At 36.7% G+C, this 26,031-nt stretch overlaps 2 protein-coding genes across 6 annotated transcripts in view; one reads left to right on the forward strand and one right to left on the reverse strand.

The window, feature by feature from the left end:
• MCPH1 (microcephalin 1) overlaps window positions 1-26,031 on the reverse strand; it is a 127,325-nt gene that overhangs the window by 31,033 nt on the left and 70,261 nt on the right. The gene's annotated exons all lie outside the window — the stretch shown is intronic.
• The window catches only part of ANGPT2 (angiopoietin 2), a 41,213-nt gene continuing 21,927 nt past the window's right edge, over window positions 6,746-26,031 (forward strand). For all 4 annotated transcript variants that reach the window (XM_082050038.1, XM_082050039.1, XM_082050040.1 and 1 more), the window contains exon 1: window positions 6,746-7,387. In XM_082050038.1, coding sequence (XP_081906164.1) covers window positions 7,106-7,387 — 282 coding nt within the window. In that variant the 5' untranslated portion in view covers window positions 6,746-7,105. The remainder of the gene's footprint in view (window positions 7,388-26,031) is intronic.

The raw sequence follows: 26,031 nt of genomic DNA on the forward strand, positions 1-26,031 counted from the left end.
GTTATTTTTTTTCGCATATAATTCAATAACAGAGTAAATATGCATGGGCTATGGAAATAATTTTTATAAATAGGTTTTAAAGGCTTTACTAGAGCTAGTTGCTACACATTAGCATGCAAGTTATTTAATTCCATTTCAAATCGATGGTAACCTGTTTAAACAAGTGCTATATTATGTTTTACCCAGTATGGGAGATAGACAGGGCACAGCACTTGACACTGTCAAAGATATTCAGCAGTCCAATTGTAAGACCCTTAACATTAGCTGTAATTTCCATGTTAATGTCGAACTCGTGCTATTTCAGTTTAAGGTGTAACTGCACTTGTTACCAGCTAAAGTTTGCTGTCATCACGTAACTCTGAAGAGAATGAGCACAGACTTGGTGCACTACAGCCGGAGGAAGGACGTGTAGCAACTATTCTTCATAATCCTGGGACTCACTTCCTACCTCTGCGCATGGATGATTCATCTTTCAACGACTAAAATAACAGTCATTATTAGAAAATGCTCACAGCGAAAGAAACTACCATCTGGCCTACAAATAGGAAATTCACTAATGCATTGTAAGAATTTTCTTAGATATCTGCATACGTTACTTATACAGTTTACAGTTTTACAGATATTTGTGTATTCAACTTTAGATACCCCTTGAAAATTTGGATTGATAAAGGAAATCACTATAAAACTAATGAAACAGTAAAAACTAAGAAGCATTTTGTATTTTAAGAAAGTTTTGGAATGTGGAGCGGATAATGACAGGAATTTCAAAAGACAGTAATTCATGTTATCATTGTTGCTCAAGATGTGATACCACAAAGTCCTGACCTAAATTAACAAGACCAACTATGTTTTAGGTACAGTGGCATCTACAACATACTATGCATATACATATATATTTATGTATATATAAAATATTTTTTTCTTTTAATGTTAATATAATATCAGCCAAAATGTCCTTTAGCAGATGTTATATAACAAAAATGGGATGTCAAAATAAGTCTATAAGTGGAAAATATGGTCAAGTGAAACGTGACATTAACTGAGAAAAGAGATTCCAAGTATAACCAAGACAGTTCAAGAAAGCCAATCCAGTCAGTGCCTGCCAAGTGAGCAATGAAGCTGACATATTTGGTAGAAGAGGTACTGAATTTAGAGCTTCCAAAAATTAAAATCAGTTAGAAGCAATTAAGTAGACAGTTTACTTGCATGAAACTCTGAAAGTTGTATAACAATTCTTATGAAAACAAAGTTGAATGTAATTTACTAAGAGGCATAAGTAACATAATAAACTTCATAAACAAGTCACATTTCAAATGTTATGGAGGAGCTAGACAGAATATATTACAAAGTTAAACATGGTGATGGTGAGGATCAGCATAGCATTCTTAGAGAGATTAATGAAAACATAGCATCAAAAAAGGGAGTTAATAAAACACCAAAGAAACAAAGGGATATAAACATAACTTGCAGATTATACATTTAAATGCATTGAAGAAGGGTGGCAGCATCGACTGTGAAAGAGAAAAAGGGAATGCAAGCATTTCTAAGGGAAGATATAGTCTGATTTTGGCCACGTTTTCTTCCACTAATGGTGTGACAACTACAAAAAATACCATGTACTGAAATGATGGATTGGGTGTTCCAAGGCAAGATGGGAACAAACAGACTGAGTCACCAAGACAGAGTGGTAACTGAAATTTTCAGTGGATCAGATTATTGATCTCTTGTCCCTTCATCAAAAGTACGAGAATTCCTGGGTAAAAGCCCTCTCTTGAAAGGAAGGGCACTTGAAGGAGATGTTAGAAAATGTCAGAGACGGAATATAAAGAAGGCTATGAATTCACAAGATGTTACAGTAGGTGTTCTGAGTGATTAGAAATAAGCTGCAGCTGAGAAAGTGAGGAGAATCCTGAGATGTTGTAGAAGTTACGAGAGATGATGGAGAGGTGGAGGTGAAGAAGTTCAGACCAAATAAAAAGGATAATAAGCAAATGGTGGGGAAAGGAGGAGCGATTTTCACTATTTTTAGAAGTGCTAAAGAAGTTAACTATGGGTCTTGATGAAAACAATTTGTTTTGGCTTATCAGAAAACATAATAATTTGGCGCTCATCTCTTTCAAAGAAGGGTACAAGATCTCAAAACATAAGATTTTCAACAAACTAAAAATCTAGTAGGGTCCAAGGTCCTGTTTTTTAAGTTATGAGTTCTTGAGTCTTGTCCTTGTTGACATTTGTTCCTTAGAAACATGCTAAAATACTTCCAGTGAAAGAAAATATTTTGAAGCCAGCAAATGGAACTATTATACCATAAACTATGCTAATTAAATATTGAAGTACTAGGAATTGAAGGTGGGGCCTTAACACTGAGTGTCAAAATGTGAGGCATGTAAATATCAGGAATATATAAAATACTTCATTAGTTTATTCCAAATTTCAGACAATTTTTCATCTCAGATTTGATTTTGAAGTTCCATATTCTCACACTACAGCATTTTCATTTGTATATGTGGGTCAAATTTCCCTATAAGAATGCAGCAAGAAAACCTACATTTTATATTGTTCTGCCTTTATTTTGCACATATTTCTTTACATATTTTTGCCTTGCTAAAAAAAAAAAAACCCAACAACCTGCTGAAATGAGAACTTATCTACTAAGTCAACATCTTGAAAGTTTTAGGTGGCAAGGTCTGCAGATAACAGGCTAGAGCCAAGCCAACTTGTTACAATTTTCTTACATTACTCAAAAACTTTTATGCTTCCTTTTCTAACGGAGATCTCACAATATCTCTGTATTTGCCTGTCAAACAGAAGCTGTGCAGCTGTATGTAAAATGATAATTGGAAAGATAGTGGTATTCAGGCATCTCTCTCAAGGCAGCTTTGTCATCTGCTGTATGGAATAAAAACAGGACTGGCTGAGTAAGGGGATTTACTGTTTCCCAGGAAAGGAAATTGCCTGCAACACATCTGGCAAAATGTTCTAAATGTTTAGTTTTAACAAAATGCACATTTCAGCTCTTCTTATAAGGTGAGTTCTGTAAAGTGGGTATCTTCTTTCTAAAAAGGGAAGGATCTAATTTGTACTTTAAATATACCAAGCCACTATTTGCTGTTTTATGTCAAATACTGTATACACTCAGCTATAAAGCAAGCAGGAAATCAAAGGCTGAGTAGCTATATTTCAGCTTGCAGATCAAATGTACAACTCCATATTGACAGCAGGAATAAAAGATGAAGAGACAATGAACATGAAAAAAACACTGAGAGGAAGCAACTGGTCTGAATCACAACTTTTTACTCAATTTGATACTGGCATATATAAGATTCCATGCCAAATTATTTACATTCCTTCCTACTTCATCATGCCTAACAATGAGATGTTCCTTCTCATAACTGACGGCAGACAGATCTACTCTGTCATTCAGCTTTTCTGGAATAAGCCCTGCCCTGTCCTGCAAGCAGACTTGTTATTATGCCTCTGAGGCTCAGTAAAAAGGCTGTATTCAGGCATCTTCCTTCCTCCTCCTCAGTTTTCAAGGACAAAAATGTATTTAACTTGCCTTACTTTTCACACCAGTTTTCTAAATTTAGCTGTTACTACTTTCTTTCCCCCTGAACTCTGACTGGCTTTGACTCCCTGGGGAGGCAGAGAAGACCACTTCCTCCTCCACAGCTGGGAAAGCTGCTCCCAAAGGGATAAAAAGGGTGAAGGATCACAAGCAAATCCTCAAAAAGATGCACCAAATACGGCACTATCCTGTACTGAAGGGTTAAAGGGATGTATATTTATTTTGTTGGCAAGGTGAATGCGCACTAACTTTCTTGGGCAGTGGGAAAGAGCACTTCATTAAAGCAATATGAGTCTGTTGGACCCAGATGGTGAAACAGCAAAACCCTCCCTCAGTTACGTGTGTGTGTTGGGGGTTGTATTCCAGTTATTGCCCCTATGGCCTGGAAGTATCAAGGAAAAGTTGAGGAAAACATTACCGCGGTGAACCTCAGGGTGTTACTGCAAGAGATGAGTAGCTAATTGGTGGTACCTGCAGTGCTGGTAAGGGTCTTCCCTTAGTAATTTGTTGTCACTTCTCAGAATAATACCTGCACTTACCATACCTTTTCCCTGAACTACTGAGAGCTGCCATAGCAACTGGCTATTCATTCATTAATTTATTCATTCAAAAAAACTAAGACAAAAACAATACAAAAAGCCCACCCCACAAAAAACCAAACCCAGCCAAAAAAGCAGTAAAGGGGGAACTAGATTCTCTTTCCAGTATTCATACAACCACAGTTCTCCCTAGTGGAGGTCCAAGATACAGCAAGCCCTGTGAGGCAGCCTCCAAGTTCAGCTTTGTCCTGGCCCCATTAAGGCTCAAGGGCCTCTCAGGGTCACAATTCGGCCTTTCCTAACGGAAAACAGGCTCCAGTTCAAACATTTAGAGACACTCCAGTCTCTCCTCAAAAGCCCTACAAAACTGAGCTGCCAGATTATGTTGGTGATCTGACTCACCAGTGTGGCATACCGATGGCAAGCTTCATAGCAATTCAAAACCTGTCGATTTAATCAAGCCCGTCACGGAAATCCTGTCTAATGGATTCTCAGCATCCATTAAATCTTGTCTTTTATATATGTGGAGTCCCTTGAGTAGATGTCTAATAATAAAAAACAAAACCCCTGAAAGATTACACTGGTCAGTCTCATCTTTCTCTTTAACATCTAAAGGATTAAAAAATGCATGAAAATATACTGAGAAAAATTAAGATTACATTCCAGTTTCTTGTAATTTAAGAGAGAGATCCTTTCAGGGCTGGAGCATTCTTATTTTCAGCACTGCTCTATTGAGGGCCCTATACTCTTTGGACTAGATATGGGAGCAGACCAGTTTAAGGATGAGTACAAGTCAGAATAGGAAATTCTCATTTAACTTTTAGCAAATCTAAAAAAATATTCAAAGAAAAGAAAATATTGAATACAAATGTCTGGTTAGATACCTAGAAATGCTTCACACAGTCTAGTGTATAAATCTAATCCTACTTGCTGTCCTCATTGCATAATAGTAGGTTTCCCAACTACCTTGCAAAGGGTTGTTATTCATATGGAATCAAGCATTCTTTCACAGACTGCAATATATTGAAAAGCAGAAATCACTATGGAGAAAGCTTTTGAGACTTCCTTAACAATGCAGGTAGCTGTCACATTAATTTGCTTTGCCATTGGAACACAAAGTTGAAGGGATGGAGAATGCTTAATTTATATGCCAAACCTTCCAAATATATACATTTGGAAGAAAATAATCTTGACTGTATCCCAAGTTTCAACTATATTCCTCCATTTCCACTGGCTGGACAGATGAACACTCCACAGGATGAATATCAAAGTCCAAGTATAATTTGAGCCTTTCTGAATTTAATTCTAGAGATTTTCCTCTCCAGAGATAACTATGTATTATGTAAAGAAATCCCAACAGCTTCCAACAATGTAAGGTATGTATTATAGCTGCTACAACTATTTTTGACAACCCCTGAACACAACTTCCATGATTCAAAAAGTAAAGACCACATTAATACACTGTATGAAATATAGCAAGTAGTATAAAAAAGTCTGTCCTAAGAGATCCCAAGGCACCCTGGGATTTTTCTCATGTAAGAGAAACTTCACTCTGTAATTCATGTTAGTTTGACTAGAATGGCATTCCCTTTGTTTATTTTAATTAAGAAAAATCTATAGCTTCCAGATCCAGACCTAGCAAAACTCTTAGCCAGCTTGTCTTCAGTACTCAGTATACTATCGTACCTGTTTCAAAAAGACGTTTTCTAAAACAGAGAAGTAACCTTTTCCAAAATTTCAGTGGAATAAACTCTTTCTCAGAGTTCAGTATGTTGCTTAGTAATTTTCTGCTTTTTCAAGATCACTGATCCCTGCAGAGAACATGGGAGTGGGAAGGAGGGGAAAACCCCTTTTTACTCTTACACATACATTTCAAATACTTACTTTCGTAGAGTTTCCCTCACCTTTTACAGGTATTTCCCACTTTGGAGGGCACAGAATTGGGCTAGCGGGAGCTGCCAGTGTAGCTGCTGTCAGCCATGCCACTTGTGAGCCCTTCCTGCCATCGCCTCTGCAGATATCCCAGCTCACTTGTGATTTGCAACTCTTGTTAACATGAGCACTTCCCAAGTTAGCCATTTAATACAGACAAATAAAAAAGGCATTTTAAAAAAGGCCCACAAACACTTAACTCTTCAAAGACATGCCTAAAAATAAGTATTCATCTCAGAGATTCAGTAAAATACAATGTCTGTGTTTAACTGAAAACTTTTAATTAAAACCCCTCTCTTGTTCTCTTTGCAAGGACATGCCCAAGCATGCTTTTGTATGCTTAGGACAGTGCCTTTCTCTGTAATTATACAATGCATTAAACACAAACACAATTGCATCTTAGTTCAGTGCATTAAAAAAAAATATTTAAGCAGAACAAACAAGGCCAGGAACTTTTTTTTTTGGACAGTGCTTAAAAATGATTACCACCACAAATAATTTACAAGCATAGTTGCAGGCTATCGGAACTGATTGCTCTGTCTAGGAAAGTCTTAATTAGAGCCGTGCTGCAGGAATTCGCAGGGGTCCTGTTGCTGCCGGCTCCTCCCCGGGGTTTCCTCCCGCTCCGCGCTCGGACCAGCGCTCCCCCCGCCTCCAGCCCGCTCTGCGAACCCCCCCGCAGGACGGTGCTGGCGAAGCCGGGAGGGAGGAGGAGCAGCCCCGCTCCACATGTCTGCCTGCTCCTATCAACTTATCATATAAGGGACGGAGCGTGATCGATTCGGGTCCCCAGGCCGGAGGGAGCCGCTGGGCTTGCGGGGCGAGGGGCCGCTTCCCCGGCTGTGCGGGACCGCATTCGCTCCGCGCATCTGACAGCTCCGGAGCGGCGGCTGCGGACAGGGCGGCACGTTTCCAGTTCGCAACTGGGACAGTACAGAAGCCCAGCCCTCATTCCGGCGGCACATGGCAGCTGAGCACTCCGTTTAAGCGCAGGTTAACTAGGTCTGGGCTCTCGCTTAGCGCAACTCCAGCACTCGAGGTTTGCTGGGTTACCGCAGGAATTAAAATGCAGCTGACTGTATACTTCTGTTGGGGCTGCAGTGTTTTCTTAGCTTCAGGATACAGCTCCTTTAGTAAGAGCATGGAGACAGGCAAGAAGCAGTACCAGGTCCAGCACGGGTCCTGCAGCTACACCTTCCTTCTGCCGGAGACGGACAACTGCAGATCTTCCACTTCTTACGTGTCCAACGCGGTGCAAAGGGATGCACCTTTAGATTATGATGATTCAGTTCAAAGACTGCAACTACTCGAAAACATCATGGAAAACAACACTCAGTGGCTAATGAAGGTAGGGGAATGTAGTTTCTATTATAAAAATCTTGTTTACAACATCCTGTTATCTATTGCATTGTGTGTGTGTGTTTTTTTTTTTTTCTGACAGTTTCTAAATTCACAACATGCATGATCTAAACGAAACTTCTGAATTACCTTTCAATCAAAAAGTACTTTTGAAGTCTAAGAACATAATTTTACAGATGAGAAAGGAACAGAGAACTGCACTGTTCTGCAGAGCTCATGCTTTAAAGTTTGTCATTACATTTGAGTTGCCTGCACAAATAGTAATTACATATGCAGGCAGGCTGCGAGCATGTCTGAGATTTCTGACATGAAAGAACCAGCTACTAATTTATAATCTACTGACAAGGCCTATTTTGTCTCTATTTAAGACTATAGAATGTACCTTTATCCAAGGCAGCTTTGAATTTTTTCTTTTTGAAGCGTGACTTCAAAACTTGAATGCAGAAACTAACGTGTGAGCCACGTTGATAAAGAATTGTAATTCTAAGCAAGGACTGCAAGTCTGACTTGTAGTGAAACTAGCCCAGTGAAGTGACAGAATTTCAAGAAAGTTCATTAGCGGATATCCTTCGCATCCTGCAACATTTCCATTCAAATGTACAACACTGAAGGGAAAAATGATCTGGGAAAGGTGTTACAGCTTCCCTTCAATGCAACTTCATTGCAAGGGAAAATGACTTATTTATTGCCAAAGTGGCAACATTGGTAAAAATATACCAGAAACAAGAGAAAAACATGTATACTGCATAGGTTCTTAACATTACTGGACAATAAACCTGATCACTATTCCATATTTTTGTAGAACCTCTGTACAGTTCATTACATTTTGATTTAATAAACCTTTATTTCATCGGTGCCTGAAAAAGTGTCATAATATAGTTTAATTGCATATTACATTTGTGTGTTTACGTCTCATACCAAGACGCCTATCTTCTAAGCCATAAATATTTTGAGGGCTTAACTGAGCAGTTGACATAGTGTCTCCAAGTAAGTGTTCAAGTGATGTCATAAAGGTTTGTTTTTTTTTTCATAAAGAAAGAAATATTTGTTGCAAATGGAGAGAATTCATAATTCTCTACAATAAGTAGCCAATTCTTTATTCTAAGCTTATATGATTATAAAATAATTTTGCATTAGGGTTCACTTCTCTCATCAGTTACAAAGTTAAAGAACTAGCACGACACAGTCAAAGGAACCTGCTAATCAATTTGCGTGTGTAAGAAAAGAAGTTACGCTTCAAAGCAGAAAGCACAGTATTTTCATCTACCTGAAAATGAACCTCGAAGCTTAAATCCAAAACGCATACACTTGAAGGCTGCAGTGGGGGTCTCTAAATCTGTCTATGGGTTTAGGATGCTTAATTTAGACATCCAAATAATGTCCGCTCAGTAGCTTTTGTTTTTTTAATCTCATAGGCAAACATATTTCCCTCCACACTTACTTACCTTTCTACTTATTAATTTACAATGCTCACTATTGTCACGTTAAGACCAACATTAACAGATGTGCAATGCAGGATGAAAAACACACAAAGTAAAACAGTCTAATCTACTCAGCTGCTGAGCAATTTCCTAACATAAATAGTAAATTCACACACAGGACTCCAGTGCTAAATGCCACTTAAGTAGGCAAACACAGTATCATAAGTGGCATCAGGTAAACAGAAACCAGTAAGCAAATTCCAGCATCCTTATTTAGTAAAAACTGTGCTTTTGTTCCTGTCAGTCCCTGGGAAATCAGTTACAAGAGGAATAGGATAAGTATATCTAACCCATTGTTTGGGGGATCAGAAGGCAGATTCTGTTTTACAAGACAGAGAAATGTTACTTTTATTTGAGCAAAGATTTCTAAATGAGATACTGTAGAATAGCCTGATTTTTTTTCTAGCTGTCCCACAGCTAAACATCCTGTAACATAACGGCTGTTTGCCTTTTTCACTATTTTAACACCTGCTCTTTATGTCATCTGTTTTGTTCACAAAGAGACTCCAACAAAAGTAGCTTTTCCTCAGATTTGCTTTGCTAGAGACACCTGGTCTGCAAGTGAAGATGAAAAGCAAACAATAACCTTTTAAGTTGTTCACAGAGTTTACTTGCTGTTTTTTTAAGGTCACTAATACACATTCCTAGGTTCGTATTTCAACTTAGCAAAATACAAGACTAGATTAGACAAGGCATGGCAAAAAAGTTGGTTTTATACTGTATTGAAAGTATAAGATTGACTTTAAAAAATAACCTAACATTAACTTCTCAGAAACTGCACAAAAGCTGCTTTAGGTCTTCCATTTTTAAGAACTTTAAGAGGCATTACCTGTTTTGAAGTTGTGTAAAAAAAATACATTACAAAATTTTAGCGTGAATTAACCTTTAAAAGTCATTCCTGAAGTATTGCGCATCCCCAAACGTTTTTACCCTCCTCCTCCCCTCCTGCCTTTAATCCATCAACTAAGGGAAACATTCTGTTTCTGAATGAACACGAGGCTGTATGAATGGAACAGCATGGGAAGTGTGCGCTTCATCTGCTTAATGGACAAACACAATGGGAAGAAACTGAGTTAAGTAGGTCCAGGTTCTCTTCTGATCTGCTCCTGCATAGGGAGCAGAAGACTCTGTTCTACAATTGCTACAGATGGCTGCTTCAAGCAAACACATTTTTTAGGTCTGAACTGTGTTAATGCCTTATGCCACTACTATACATACCATACATAAAACTGGAATTGTCTTTTCAAAAGTAGATTATGTTTAAGCGTTCAGATGACACACCAGAACAAACCACTATTCCATCTAATCCAGTGGTTAGCAGTAAGCCAGTAAGCTTTGCTGTCGAGCAAAAGCCAAAACCCTAGATCAACTGCACAGCAATATATCTGAAATGAACTTTCTTCTTTGACTTTCCCTACCTTGTGATCAATTTGTATATGGAAGTGTAAGATTTTTTTTGTTTTAAATGCATATGTTGGCAGGGAGAACAAACCTCTCAATAATAAGATTTTCAATTAATTTGAGAGGATAGCAGATGGGTGTACAGCTGAAATACAAGACTGGAAATTTTAAATGCAGACATGTATGTTGGCCACTAGACATTGGATTTTCTTTTTTAATATAAAAAACAATATCAGATTTTCAGATATTCCTAGAAGACAGGCAGTTCCCCTAAGTTTCACAATTAAACAAATCTCTATCCGAATTAATGGCAGCTTTACCATTTGGATCATGGCACTTCTACTCAAGGAACTGCATTTTTTCAGGTATTAACACATTGAAATAACTGAATGCTAACTTGAATTTACTTCTTAGTACATAAACTAGATCCTATGATTCTAGAAATATGACTTTGTTCAAATCAATAGCATAAAAGAAATGGGTCATACTTTCTTAGTCTTTCCTGTTATAAACATTTGAAAACAATGAATAATGAAATTGATTATAGCATATGGAATATAGGGAACCTGTTTGTAGTTTATCAGTAGATCAAAAGACTAGAAAATAAAAGTCTGTGCCAGAAGTCAACATTTAAGCCTAAGACAAGACCTTCAATCCTGACCCATCCCAGCAGACTGGGAGGGGGGCACTTTGGTGATAGAGATGTATTTTTGGATACTCTGAACTCAGATTAGGTTCTCCTTGTCATATTATTCTGGAAGCCTAAAACTCTTTGTCAGTATTTCTTCTCTAAGCACAACATGATCAGGTGTTTTAAGATGTCTGGGAATGAACGTTCATAATTTTTGATGAGCAATTACCAAGGAAAGGTTATAATTATTGTCATACTCGTATTTAACTTCATATCTCAAATACAAAAAGATATTCTGACATGCCATCATCCAAAAACATCTGCACACAATGGACAAGGACAAATATCTTGTACTCTGTTGGATTTTGAAGTACGCAAGAGATGATTCTGACTCTGAATCAAGAGCTGCATTCCTTTCCTAAGAAATGCATCTGTTTTCACTTACTGTGAAAAATGCTTGTTTCTCTCTATCAACTATGTATTTGCTAAGCAAAAGAATACTGGCAGGATCCAAAAGAAAATGCTTTTTAACTTTCAGATTAGTACATGTTATCAGATAAAGTTTCCATACTACTTTAAATGATCTGACTATGCAGTTTATTGTTATATCTCCTTCAGGTAAATTTCTGTGAAAGGATTTGAAATGACACTTTTGCACATGTTTAAAAATTATGTTGTAAAGACTATTTCTGCATCATTCCACAAATACCAGATTGGTGATACAGGTATGGAATCGTACAAAATCAATAAAGAGGACTAGAGATTTTCTTGTACAGGTCTACAAGACAAAATGGAAGTTGAGAGCTCTCCATTTCCAAGATGTTATCAGTGTAAAATGTGACAAACAAAGGCTTGTTTTACTGAACCAAGCTCTTGCTAGTATTCAAGATATATTTTCATGTGCTGTGTTTGTTATTAATATGATCATAAACTTATGATTTTTGACTGGTTCAAACAGCAAATTGGGAGACTTTCTCCATTAATTATTCACATCAAGTGCTTTATTTTTCTTTTTCTTCAAATGCACATATAGGAAATGAGCCTGGAGATGCTTGAGTCGACAGTTTCCAGTCTTTTTTGTTTGCATACCCACTTGACATACAAAACGTAGTAGCAAAAGCATTAAAATATCTTAGAAACTTTTGCAGAGAGACTGGGGTTTAGAACGGTGTTTCTGTAAAAGACAATTATCTCGTTACTGCACCTTTTTTTGTTGCTGTTTATGAACAAATTCAATAATGTGCATCCCACCATAAGTTACCAAAAGAAACAACTGATATAATTTGCCCAATTCCTAAGCACAAGAAAAAAGGTATCATGTATTTATTGCTTAGAATGGAATTTTGCCCAGAAGACACAGATACCCATTTCTAACCTTCAAAATATGTCATCTAGTATCTTCAGTGACTATATTATACTGTCCTTTTCTACTACAGTATTTGTATTTTTTAAAAGATACCACATTATTTGAATTACTATACTTCTTCCAGTAACCCAAGGCAGTTTAGTAAACCACTACTTATTTAACAACCTTTTACATACCTTAATGCAAGAACCTCTGGGTTCATCTGTTATTTCATGGGATTTTTACATAGCTTTGGCTGAAAGCCAGGATGGGGGCAGAGTACGAATGTTTTCCTCCACCGTTATGATAATTATAGGGGTAGACATGGAAAATGCTGCCAACTGATTTAGAAGACATAGTCTCAGACCTTAGATTAGGGTATGCAAGAGAGAGCTGCCACTCTTGTATCCTTCTCTGGAGCTCAGCAAAACCAGTTTCATCAGATGACTTAGCCTACCTTAATTAGCTGCCTAGAATAAGTTCAGTCTGTCTCTTCAGCCTGGAAGAGAGATAAATAGAGGGATGGAAAACTTAAATCCTCCTTGAAGAGGCAGAATTATTGGCATTGCTGAAGAAGCTGCAAAAGCTGGCATGCTGCACAGCCCTCATCCTGGCATACTACTTTGGCACTAAAGTTTGTGAGCCTCAGAATCAAGAGAAAATAGGTAGAAAGTAGAAATGTGGACTAGGCTGCAGATGTGATATGAATATACAGATAAACAGTATGTTAAAACAGTTTAGGTACAAGAGTAAAATCAGGACTGGTGGCCTTTCCATAGATTTTGGTGTCTTCCCGTTCCCATATACTGACAGAATCAGAGAATGGTTTGATTTGGAAGGGACCTTCAAAGATCATCAAGTCCAATCCCTCTGCCATGGGCAGGGACACCTTCCGCTAGACCAGGTTGCTCAAAGCCCCATCCAACCTGGCCTTGAACACTTCCAGGGACTGGGCATCCACAGCTTCTCTTGGGCAACTTGTGCCAGTGCCTCACCACCCTTACCATAAAAAAAATTCTTCCTGGATCAGAACATACAAGTTGTACTTCAGAGAAAAAGGGTATCTAAAGATACCCACACATACTGCAGAATGGGAAATGGGAAAAATTGTCTCTTGAAAAAAAATATTTCATGTATATACTTTTATATGAAACAAGGATGTCACACAGAGAAAATATTTTGTTAGCCCAAATGCTCTCACTAAGAAATCTCTCACTGTTAATAACAGCTAAATCACTGAGAAAACATTTTATCAGTGGACCATAAGTATCAATATAATGTTAAAGAAAAGGAGAGTTTTTATGGCACCGAGTAAGAAGTTTCAGAAATAAGCACAGACAATTTCATCCGCCACTTTATTCCTTCAATTTCTCGGACTAACCAAATATAAATTACTGGTAAAGAAATAATAGGAGCATCAGATAATTTCATAGGGCTAAGCATCTGGGAAAAAAAAATGTATGGCATAGTAATTTAGCACTTAGAAATGCCTACAGATACAGCACATTCCACAGTGGAACAAATTAAACCAAATAGCCTTACACACACACATACACAGAATAGCTTTACAACTGGAAATATTGTGATCATTTAATTTCCTTTAACATACATATCTCTAGGAAATGGGGAGAGGAAAAAAAAGAATTGTATTTATTCTGTAGTGAGAATTAATGAAATACTATTTTGTGAATCTAAGGTCTATTCCAAGTAAACCAAGTTTGGAGGAAATGTTAAAGAATTCTTCAGGTTACAAAATCCAGATCCATGTTTTGTATAAAATAAATCCCACACCTAAATAGTTCTGCAAACACTCACTGTCAGTTTTCAAGCTGCCTAGGAAAATACATTACTACTCCTTAAATGTAATTTAAAAAAAAAATGCTTATTATGTTCTGAATAATCACTGAAAATGCTATTAGTTTTTATCATTTGTGGAACAGGTTAAACCTAAATTAAGATGTTGTTTACTAAGCTCAGGAAATGTATCCTTTAATTTGTATGATTAGGAGATACCTGTTTTCATTCCAACTTCCAACACATTATGGCTGAGTCTGGAGAGAAAGAAGCTGAAGGAACTTTGCTGCTGTCTTTATACTGCCAATATGAAGATTTATCAGTTTATCTAATAACCTTCCAGGAGCCTACTAAGGTCACAAAAAGGTCTTACTGCTAAAAAGAGAAGGCTGATAGAATATGCAACCTTCTCTTTGTTACCTCGTCTCTGTGTTAGCAAAAATATGGATGGAAAACCAGTATTCTTCACAGCATTACATTTTTCACAGAAGCTGTAGGGAGTGAAACATTTCTCTCTCCAGATGAGCGAGTATTTCAGAATTCTTACATGACAGCAACTTTCTTTCCAATTCAGCTGTATCTAAAGATTCCTATTAAACCCAAGCAGTGTACAGTGTCCTAACTTCACTTAAACTCCCTTTAATATCGTAGGGAAAAAAAATATCTTTTCAGTTTTGTATTTGTGTGCAGGTCGCAAGCATCGTGATAGAGTTTAAAAGAAAGAGAAAGTATATAGGGTTCTTTTACCCTCTGTGGAACAATATATCAACTTTCTATCACTGGTTTTGGACAAGGATTAAACTCTGTATTGTGGTAACACAGTTGAGAGTTTAATAGTCTATTTTATTGAATAGCTAGCTACATCTTATTATTTAAGTTTCCACAAGGAGGAAAACAAAAAGCTTTGCTTGATACATTACAGCTCTCTCAATGTAAGCAACTGAAATTCTTTAAAAGGCATTCAATTTTTAGATTCTTCAGTACCTTTCAATAATGTAACCATCAAGAAATTGAAGACAACTACATGCATTTCAAAAGCTGTGCTTAAGCATGCATGAAGACCAGAATAATTCAGTATAACGTCAAAACTAGCATATTAGAACATTTTGGTGTGGTACAGCATAATCAATCACGCAACTGTCATAATTTGTTCTACTTCAGTTTTAGTTTGCTTTTCGAATAGTGTCAAAACCACATGAAAACACACTAGGGGAATGTCTGATCTTTAACTATCACTCCACTTAATATAACTTTTTCACACAAAGAAAAGCTAAAAGTTCTTATCATAGAAGAAAAACTGTATTCATTTAAAAACAGTAGCATCTTCTTCAAATGTCTAGTATAGAAGTGAGTAAGCAGTGTGTTAAGCCCTGTCCAGAGAGCAGCTCTGCAGCCCTGTTCATTCGCACGCTGCAAGCAGCAGGAGTCATTCACCTCGTGTACTCATGCTATCAGCTTCATCGCTATGCTTGCTTTTTGGTTCAGGCCTGCACCTGACGTGCGTGATCCTGGAAGGAAAAAGCCTCTTTTGTTCCATTCTGTCAGGGTGTGGGAATGGGGAGACACCCAGCGCAGTGGAAAGGACATTTCCTGGGCAATAGCCATAGCCCTCACCCCACCAGCAGCTCCCCTACATATGACACGACATCAGCACACCGGAGGCCTGCTGCTCATCATATGACCTGATATATAGTCTTATGCTGATGTATTTGAGTCACCTGAGAGGTTTAATTTTGATAGCTGGCACCTGAAAATCATTTTAGTTTTGTCTTTCTTCGCAGAATTTGTAGACATCATACTAAGACACTTCATATACTTCTTTTAGGTCCTTTCCTTTGAACTACAACATTATGTTCTGTGCACCAATTTTCCTCCCCATTTTCCATTTTCAAGGTGTAACCACCTGCAAGATATTACTTCAAAGTCACTGTTTCAAAGTGAAATATAAAACAGCCCCTTAAGGAGAATGTGCCAGTTGGCCAAGAAGCAGTAGCCTCATTTTTCCATGGTACCAGTTGTCAACTGACAATCTCAGCTGTGCAAAAAGTCAACATTCAAACATCAAAAAAGCTGCACATCAAAAATGACATTTGTAGCAATGGAAAACACTCTTGCCCTACTTTCCTATTGCAATCACAGATATCCTGTCCATTCAGACAGTTCAATATTCAAGAAAATTCCCTGGTGAAGACTTAATGAAACAATTTCCACGTTTTTTGCTTTTCTTTTCAGAAAGCTTTTCCATAAACAGGGTAATTCAGCTATTCAAAGGGAACACCAACTTCCAGTTTCTTAATACAACTTTTAAAAAAATGGATAAAGTAGGCAAAAGACAGCTTAAGTGAATCAGTAAAGTGAGACAAAATCTTGTATTTTTCTGCTTCTAAGGAACTGATTTGAGTAAAACTAAACTTGCTTGCATGAAGTCTGAATTTTGTCCATATTAACTATCCCTGTGTTTTTCACTTATGTCAAACTTCCATCCTGATACTAGATTTTCTGACAGGTATAATGATTGCCTATAAATAAGAGTAAATTGAAAACCCCTGTTGCAGCTACTGAAGCCTTTCTGGGAACGTTTTCTGAAAACTACTCTGGCATGATGAAATAAGGTTCAAATAACTAGAAGGTAAACCCTAAAACTAATAACCCTCATAAATGTATAAACTGCAGCAAATATAAACAATCTGACCCTGTCTTACCACGTACAAGCAAGGATTCTGACAACTACAGTTTACCAGCTATAGAAATATAGTTAGTAATACCCTGATTCTTTTCCCTGGCACTTTAGTTTATTTGACTTGCATCTAGGGAAAATTTATCCATGTTTGGAGTTCAGCTTCTTTGTTATGGTAAACTTTATTATTTTAAAAGGCTCTAAGGACAGCATACAAAAAACTAGCTGTGCTCAAACAAGTAGAAAACCCCCCACTGAATTCTTAGTGAAACTTAGGTTTCATCCGATGTATCTAAAAACTCATTTGACTCAAAAGATGATTTTTTTTTTTAATTATTTGAAGTTGATAATGGAACAAACCAGTAAATCAGGCATGTTCTTTAAAGCATACTTCATGTGGACTGTCTCTAACTAGTAAGGATGCTATTAGAATAGAAAAAAAGAGTGATCATTTTAATCACAAGGAAATACACATTTTCCTTTTCTTGTCCCTCTCAAGTCCATGTGGGAGTAACATTTCCCAAGAGTCTCATCTAAGTCGAGTCCTTCGCACTCACCATTTTCCTCAGTGAATTTCCTTCCTATTTCACAATGTTTTTTAACCCTCAAGCCAATCAGACAATTCCTGCCTCATCTGGCTTTAAGATCAGTCCTCCAGCCCCCTTTGGCAGCTCATTGCCTTTATGAATTCCTCTCTGTGACACATCCATTTTAAAAATTCTGCTCACACAGATTCAGTTTGGTTTTTTTTTAAGCTCCCTCCTTCTTTCCCTTCATTAAGACCATTCAGCTTACTGGCTGCCCAGTCTGAACTCCGTTTTCTTTATCTCCCCTGTCATTCAGGATTCTCAGATCTGGGTTCTTTTGTCCTCATTGTTCAATCTGTTTTTAACCCTCATCTACATGCATGGTCTCTTGGGTATTAAGACAGATAGCTTCTTTTTCCAGCGAGCTGCATACAGTATCAATGATGATGTACTTTCTCCATTGCTGGATGTGGTTACTCATCTTCAGAGCAGTATTTTGTATCCAAGGGAGTCTCTGGAAAATGCATTTAAAATTCTGCAGGTTCAGTGGCCCATCCCACCAGATCCTGACAGACAGGGACAGTTTCCTCCCATAAAATACCCATCTTATAACACATACCTTTGTTCTCAGCCATTTTTGCTGAGAGTTCCTCCTATTCTATAGCACTACAATCAATGCCAGTAGCATCGTTTGTTTTGAGAGGATTCCAGCTCCAGTTTCTGGTCTTCACAGAATGGCACCACTGGCAGCTGCCTTTCAGGCTTTCAGGAGCGCTGGCTGGGACTCATCTCCAGAGATGACTGTCTGCCGCTGCCTGAGTGCTCTGTGGGGCACCAGAGTCAACAAGGAACTTTTGGAAGCAAGGGATGGAAAGACTTTTCTTCTTGGTTCTGTTCCAACAAACTGCCTGCTTTTAGATGGATAATCCTAGCTATTGACGCAAAATTTAAAAAAAGTATTTTTAATCAGGATTACATAATTTTAAATATTTTTTTTTCTGCATCACACACTGCATTTTGCTTCTGCAACATGATGCCTACATGTGCTAATCTTATTTCCAAATATTTGTGTTTGTCCACTCTTAACACAGTACCTTCCCATTTTATCTTTCAAGCACAGCATTCCTCAGAAGCTTTTGCTTTAAAGATTCTTAACTGTGCTAATGGAACAGCAAAGGGAAATAAACAAGTGGCATTTGACAAGAACATAGAAAGATGCTCAGTTTTTTAACCAAATGGAGATGACCACTTGAGCTTCCCTTACTTTAGGCAGCACTTAGTGCTTTCTGTCGTACAGTCCAGTCCATTTTTATTTCAGGGTCCTGCTTCCCCCAAGTGTTTTGGAAAACTCAGGGTTTGGTCTAGCACTTGAAGAAATTTTGAACTAGTGATGAAAATGTAGCTAGCAAATTAGCAATGGAAACTGTGGAGAGAGAGATGCAGCATATCTTAAAAAACTAACTACAGCATTTAAAAGAGTAAATTCAGTCCTTCAAAATCGAAAGCTGAAATAAGCAGCTGGTGTGCACTGTCTCAAAGTCTTGAGCATTCAAAATTTGGCAGGCCTTCAGCTCAAATGACTGGCTCTCTCTTGGTAACATCATCATCGAGGCTTCTTCTTTAAGAAAAAAATCTTACAAAAGCTCCATAAACTATATTTAGAAGCTGGTATATTGCAAAGTTTAAGAATTTCTCAAAATGCTTTCAGTTTCCTTTATCTGTGAGGTTTAATAAAACCTAATGATTTTTCATGCTGAAAGATGCTCTGTGAACACAGCTTTGAAACAGGAGACACCCAGTTTTATAGCTTACAAAAGGGACTAATTGTGTTCCACAGCTTCCTAACTAGTTTGATCCTTGAACTCAGAATCATTCTTCCTTCTGGTTGGAAGTGGAATGCAAGATGAGTGCTTCCCTAGAAAGCAATGCTGAGAATGAACTGTGAATGCCCAGCTCTTTTTCACTTCCCCAATAACATACTTTGAAAAGAGGAATTTGCTTCATATTTCCTCACAAGATTGCCTTATGATTTGCTCCACCACATCATGAGCTATTCTCTAAAATAGTTTGTTCTGTTGAACGATGAATTCCTAAGAAAAATTAACTTGATATTGTAAGTTGAGATAAAAAAGATAAATGGTTTTATATGTTAAGAAAAATCTGTGACACATACAGATTTGCTAAAAATTTTGTAAAGTTTACAAGGCTATATAAGGCTACATACCCGATGTCTTCAATGAAAAATGTCATAAGTACCCCCACCAGCATACTTGATTATAAGTTTATTTCAGCTGCCTGTTGCTCAGGGGAAAGGATTACTTTAGATCTGGGATAGCAAGTGTTTATTCAAATGTGGCCTTTTTAGGGTAGAATCTCATCTTTACACCAGCCTCATAAAGTCCTGATTTGATAATCTGATGGTAGCATGCAAGTAAAAATATGACTGAGAACAGGTAGGCTTGTCTCCAAAAAGTGTGAATATTCAATGTGTGAAATTATAGCCCAATGCCATGACCTAGTATTTAAAAATTAAATATCGATTGGCAGTATTTCTTATACTGTTCATGAATAAGAAATCCTAATTTTGAATGTTGGTGGCTCGTTGCACATAACAAGGAATATTTATATTCATTTCAGTGAATGGCAGAAGCATCATTGGCTTCTTGTCTTCCTGGCTTCAGTGCTACTGAGCTTTGGCAAAATGCCATTCATGACTCACTCTATTTATTTATTTATTCTTTATTTTTAGACTAATGGGAACTTTATGAATTCCTTCCCTGATTTCTAAGAGAAATACCAGTTAGCTGTGATGCTGAAAAATGGTGATTCAGAATCTTAGACTACGGTCTTAATGAATATCCTAAACTGCTAATGAGAACGGTTAATCACCAAATAATTGATTTTAGTTCTGAAGACAGTGTTGTTAAATTTTGATTTTAAATTATTTATGTACCCATATAGAATATTTAGTTTGAATATTTAGTTTCTATTAACAACACATTTTTGAAATATCAAGAATATTTTTCATTTGCAATTTTATTTACATCTTCTAAAAAAAATGCACTGTAAAACATATTTGCGTCATATATAGTATAAAGAGCCTATATCATCCTCCATGTGACAAACCAAGTGAAAACACATGTGCAGTTAGGAAAGCAGTAGTGTAGTATCACACGTACTAAACAAGCTCAGTGTCTGGAATGGTGGGAGCTCAACTCTAAGGCAGTCTTTGGGATAGTTTCCACTCTCAAAGCCTCTTCCCTTTTCCTGTGCACTCTTCTGCTTTTTCTGGGTCATCATTTTGATTCTAACTTTTGTAGTTAGTTAAAAACATACAGAAGAAAGTATGATCATGCTGTAATACCTTTTAGTGTTAGGTACAAAATCAGTCAAGAACACAGAGTGACAGTCATTCTTCATAAATATTTATGCAGACAATTAAGGTGTTTCATGCATTTAGTTTCATGTTGTATTAATGAAATACTTGTTTTTTATTCAACTAGATAATTGCCAGTGAAGGGGGCATTTTTTCCCTTCTGCTTCAAAGTGTAAATTATAAAAGCACAACAAACAGATTCCTCCAAATGAGATGTAACCAGATATGATAATAAGTCGGTAAACTTGCATTTAGTGCATTAACTGAATCATGTCCTGTGTATAATTTACTTTAAAGTATTTACTGTTTTAAGAGTTAGCATTTAAACCTTTCGTATTTTATTACACAATTTTAGCATGAATATTTTCCAATAAATCACAGCTCGCTTTCAGCTAGTATCCATTTATGACGTTACTTTCACCTTTTGTTTGCTGACAGGAAAATGAGATAAGAGAAAAATCTTAGCTGGAGGTCTGGACAGGCAGAACTGCTCAATGGGGCATGTAAGAAGCTAATAGTGTGGAGACATCTCAAGCATTTCCATATACATTCCCAAAAGATTTTTTTCCCTCCCTTGAGAAACAACACATAGTCCATTGGGATTTCCTGCCCCAGGGAAAAAAAAAGACAATTTAAAATGTCTGTTTTCCAGACATGATTGTTTTTTTTTTTTCTTCTGCAATGTACTAATTTTTTCCAAAAGTTACAAGCTACTAAAATTGATAACTGACTTTCAGAAAACAGAGAGAAATATATTATTTTATTAAAAGCTGATTTAAAATAGCTTAAGGTCTGATTGATGGGGATTGATGCAATGCCCTTAAAAATATGTTCCCTTAGGTCTGTCAAGATAAATGGATCTTGGAAGGGATAGTGATTCTTCAATTTTTTTTCCTAACTTTAAGCAGTAGCAACATTGATAGACTGTAAAAACAAGTATGAAAAGGTATTTTAAAGAAAACAAAACTGTCTGAAAAATTGTTTGGGTTTTTTTTTTCAGTATTTTGTCTTCAGAACACCAATACATTGCAGTGATGTGGAAATACAAATATAAACATGGAGAGCCTGGCAATATGGTGCTCCATTTTTACAAATATGCACAGTAAGCAGCATGTGTGGTGTATATATGTAGGCAAAATACTTCATATTGCCTATACAAACTGCTGTGATGAAATTGAGACAGTATGCTCTTCTTTTTATAAAGTCTACATGACCCTTCACGGTTATCCATGTTCAGTGGGATCCAAAAAGATAGCATCATCCCAGGAAAGCCTGCCTAGTGTGCAGATTTCTATTATACTACAAGTAAACAATTTAGATATTTAGTATTTTAATTTAAAGTGAAGTCCGTTAAAATAGTCTTTGACAAAACTGTATTTTCTGTCTTGATATACAAAACTGTGTCTGTGAATCAGAAATTTAAGGATTCTGTGGTGTATGTGGATGACAATGAGACAGTTGCACCTTAGCACAGAGTTTGAAAAAAAATAAAGTTTCAAATTATACACTAAATTCTACTTCAGATGACTCATGGAGAAACCAGATGTGGCCACAATGCAAAGAACACTGCCACTCTGAAACAAGGGAAGGCACGTAGACTAGATGATCTTTTGAGGTCCCTTCCAAACCCAAACATACTGTGATACCGTGATACCAATCTTTACTGTGTTAAAGATAACTTAAGTCAGCTAGAGCATGAGAAGCAGGAAGGTCTCACCTGTACTCCGAAAACGTATTCAGGAAAAGAACTGAGACCCATCAGTGGTATTCTTATTTTTCCGCTATTCTAGTATAACAGAGCAAAACTGATTATGGATGCTTAAGTTCATTTTCTGTCTTGCTCAGTTTTATGTATAAATTAAACATCTTAAGGAACAAAATGCCAGGATGGTGACCACAGGTATTGGAAGGGGCTGATTAAGTTTCTTTGGTTTAAATTCACAAAGATAAGTTTTGACTAAACCACGGGACATTTTTAGGAGGGATGCAAGAACAATAACTCAAAAAGCTTTTGACAGCTTAATGCATGTCAAACACTGTAGTTTCGATGCATATTTAAAAAATGCTGTAAATGTGTATTTTCTCTTGCTAGGTTTTCTGTTGGATCTACTCCACTTTTCGAAATTCAAAACAAAAATTGGAGGAAAAACACTACAGACATACCATTATCCCTGCAATTTTTTCCATATCTACATTAGATGACTATGCATGCAATATGTGTTGTAATACCACCTGTTCAATATTTCTGCAAGTTCTTCTGAACTATTTATTAAAAGAATTACTAAGCACAACTAAGGTCTGAATAGCTGTTTCTCATGGAAAACTTATGCACATTCTTCAGTTTTCCACCTTGAAAATTTGAAGAAAGCTAGTTTTAGTTAAACTATTCCAAATTTATCAGACTGCTGCTGCCAAAAATGTGAAGGATCTAAAACTTCAAATTAATGGCAGGACAACATTTGGTTTTCACTGCAATTACAGGAAGATAATGACCCTCATTAATTTTTTAGTAAATTGATCTGTAATGTGGACACAAACTATACAACAGTAATCAGGAAGGCTCTTCTTTAAGCAAGAATTGGCAACCCTTCATAAAGGATTAATACCATCTCTGCCAATGGTTAGAAAACAAAAATTTCTTTTAACATACACTCTACATGTTGTCTTTTCTTTCTTGCCAATTTAAAGCTTGCTTAAAAGCAAGCAATCTTGGCTATAAAAGCAATGTTTTGGAATGTGCTCCAATATGTTTGATCTGTCCTCATTCTTTTGGCAACATAACTGAAGTATTTTTGTCAAATTTTATGATTTTATATGATTTGAAGTAATAAAACATGACAGTCCCAGACTGATGACCTTAGAGAATTTTGTCTCTCTAAAAGTGCATCATCACAACTATATTACAAACTTTAATTGTGAAACAATTTTTTCAATTTCCCAGCTGTTTTTCCAGTTTAAGCATACTCTAAGAGACATGCTTTTTTGCCATCTGTGCTTTAATTTTTTATATTTACTTTCTTCAAGAATACACGCCAGCCAAAGCCTTACACAAAAAATAGAATGTTTCATGAAAAAAATCTCACGAAGAATCACTGACATGATACCAACTAACTAGTCCCTCTTTGAAATATGGAGTTATTACAATCTCTTTCCTTCTCTGCAATTTTCTTAAGACGGGATTCATTGATTGACTTACACCCTCACAAACAGAATTTCTGAAAAAAAGATGCATCACTAATAGTCAGCTATTGGGTTTTGACAATTACTTTGTCCAAAATAACTATCCTGTAATCAAGGTTAACATATATTAACATTTAAGGCTTATAGCCAGCTATTAATTGAATTAAAAAGAGATTAAAAATTATCTTCCCGTAACTTGCCATGTGGAAAAGAAGAAATCTGGCAAATAATCCCTGCTGCATCTTCCAAATTTGAGCAAAATATTGGAGAAGGCAGACATGAGGTTCAAACAAAGTGCCAAGCTTCTGAACTCATGGATAGGGACTGAAGCATTTAATTCCTGTGCCATTCCCTCTTGTCAATGACCCAAGTCATTCTCCCCTTCTCAGAAATTCTGAGTGTGCTACTGCTTATAAAGGAAGGAGGCTCCTTGGCTAGAGCTGATGAATAGTACTCTGAAAAAAAAGTGTGTCACAAAGAACTCCAGTCTTGCAAAACGGCTGCTAATCCTCAGTGTTTTCAGTAAAGCTCAGCCTTGGCTGCCTTAAGTGGAGCCTCTGTTGAAAAAGGTCTTTCACCCCCCAGCCAGGGAAAGCCCTGGAGTCTTGCTTTGCGAGGGTTTGCAATGGGAACATGTTCTGCTCTTGCTAAGGTCAGTGGGTGATGATGGGAATTTTGGATGAAAGTAAGTCTTTTGTTCATCTTTGAAGAAAGATGAAAGTAAGCACCTGCCACTAAAAAAATATATATATATATAAATTGTTAAAAGTCCTATTTTCTACAGTTTTGCATTTTACAATGCAGAAGGAGGTGAATATAAGGAAAAAAGAATGAGTGTTTATCTTTGTTCAAGTCAGGAAAAGAGATTATACAATATGTACATGCAGAGAATGCACAAAAGTGAGAGTGGATTAGTGAGTATGAAGGAAATAATAGAAGGGGTCTATGTAGTCATGTTTTGTAGGATGTTTAAGAAAAGAAAAAAAGCATAAGAACCTCCAAAGGCAGTCACTAAGTCAATATAATTTTGGTGCTTCATGTTGCTCTAAATTAGAATAAATGAGACAGATCATGATACTGCCCATAAATTTTAAAATAAATCCCTTTTGATATTCATATTTCATACTTTCAAGTAAGCAGTAATAGCATATGCCCTAAGTTGCTTATTGAATATTTTTAAGTTGAAGAACAGATTTGAAGACAAGCTGTTAAACTGGAGCCAAGATAATATTTCAATGATTTGGAATACATCACATGAATGAGATACTATTTGAGAAAAGAGTAGATATTGTAGAGCTTAGATACTTGGCAAAAGGCTTATACTTACAGATATTAAAGACAAATTACCAAAGTGCAGATCTGTGTGTCCAAACAAAACTGCTTTCTAAGGTTGCAAGCATAGTGACAATGGTATAAAAATCTGGCAACCAGAACCACCAGATGCCTTAAATTGTAATCACAAGTTTCGTCGCACTGTAATCAGAACAACCTTACGGCTGTGTGTTTCAACTGGGAAATTGCCTAAGCCTACCTTAAAATGTTTATCCTACCTTTAAGCCCAGAATTAACTCATTTTCTAGTAGTGGGTTTTGGAATAGCTCAGTGATAACATTTTCAAAGAAGTCATGCAGTTCTGTAATCCTATTTGCAGACACGACTTTACTCAGATTCTCGTTCTGATCTCTCGCTAAGTGAACAAAGAACCAGTCTTGAAGCATGAGGTTTAATATCCAATATTGATCAATCTTTCTTTGTTGAACTATTTATTGCTCCCCCCCGCCCTTTTTTTTTTTTTTGTGTGTGTGTGTGTGCAGTGGTGGTAGTGGTCATCCTTTTTTTCTAAGTTAAAAAAAGTCACAATATTTTCAATGATTTCTCATATTGTAGCTCTCTGACACCTGAGATATCTCACTCCTTTTTTCTCTCTATGGCCCTTGTTTTTCCAATGTTCCTTCTAACTGTGGATGTGGACTGAGTATTCCAGGTGAGGCCATATCTTTCATCTTTATAAAGGCAAAACAATAGTTGACTGTGACACTAAAGCAAATAAAATGCATTCTGGAGTTCTCTCTTGATTTTCTTTTAACAGAGGTGCATTTGAGCAAAGGTCTTTTCCAGTTGTCTACAGTGATGTCCAGTTCTCCAGCTTCAATTTCTAAAGTTAATTTGGACTCATATAAATTGTTTAATCTGCAGATGTCTATCCTTTTCAGAGGGACAC

This window comes from Streptopelia decaocto (genome assembly GCF_964273445.1).
Source record: "Streptopelia decaocto genome assembly, chromosome: 3".
Lineage (NCBI taxonomy): Eukaryota > Metazoa > Chordata > Aves > Columbiformes > Columbidae > Streptopelia > Streptopelia decaocto.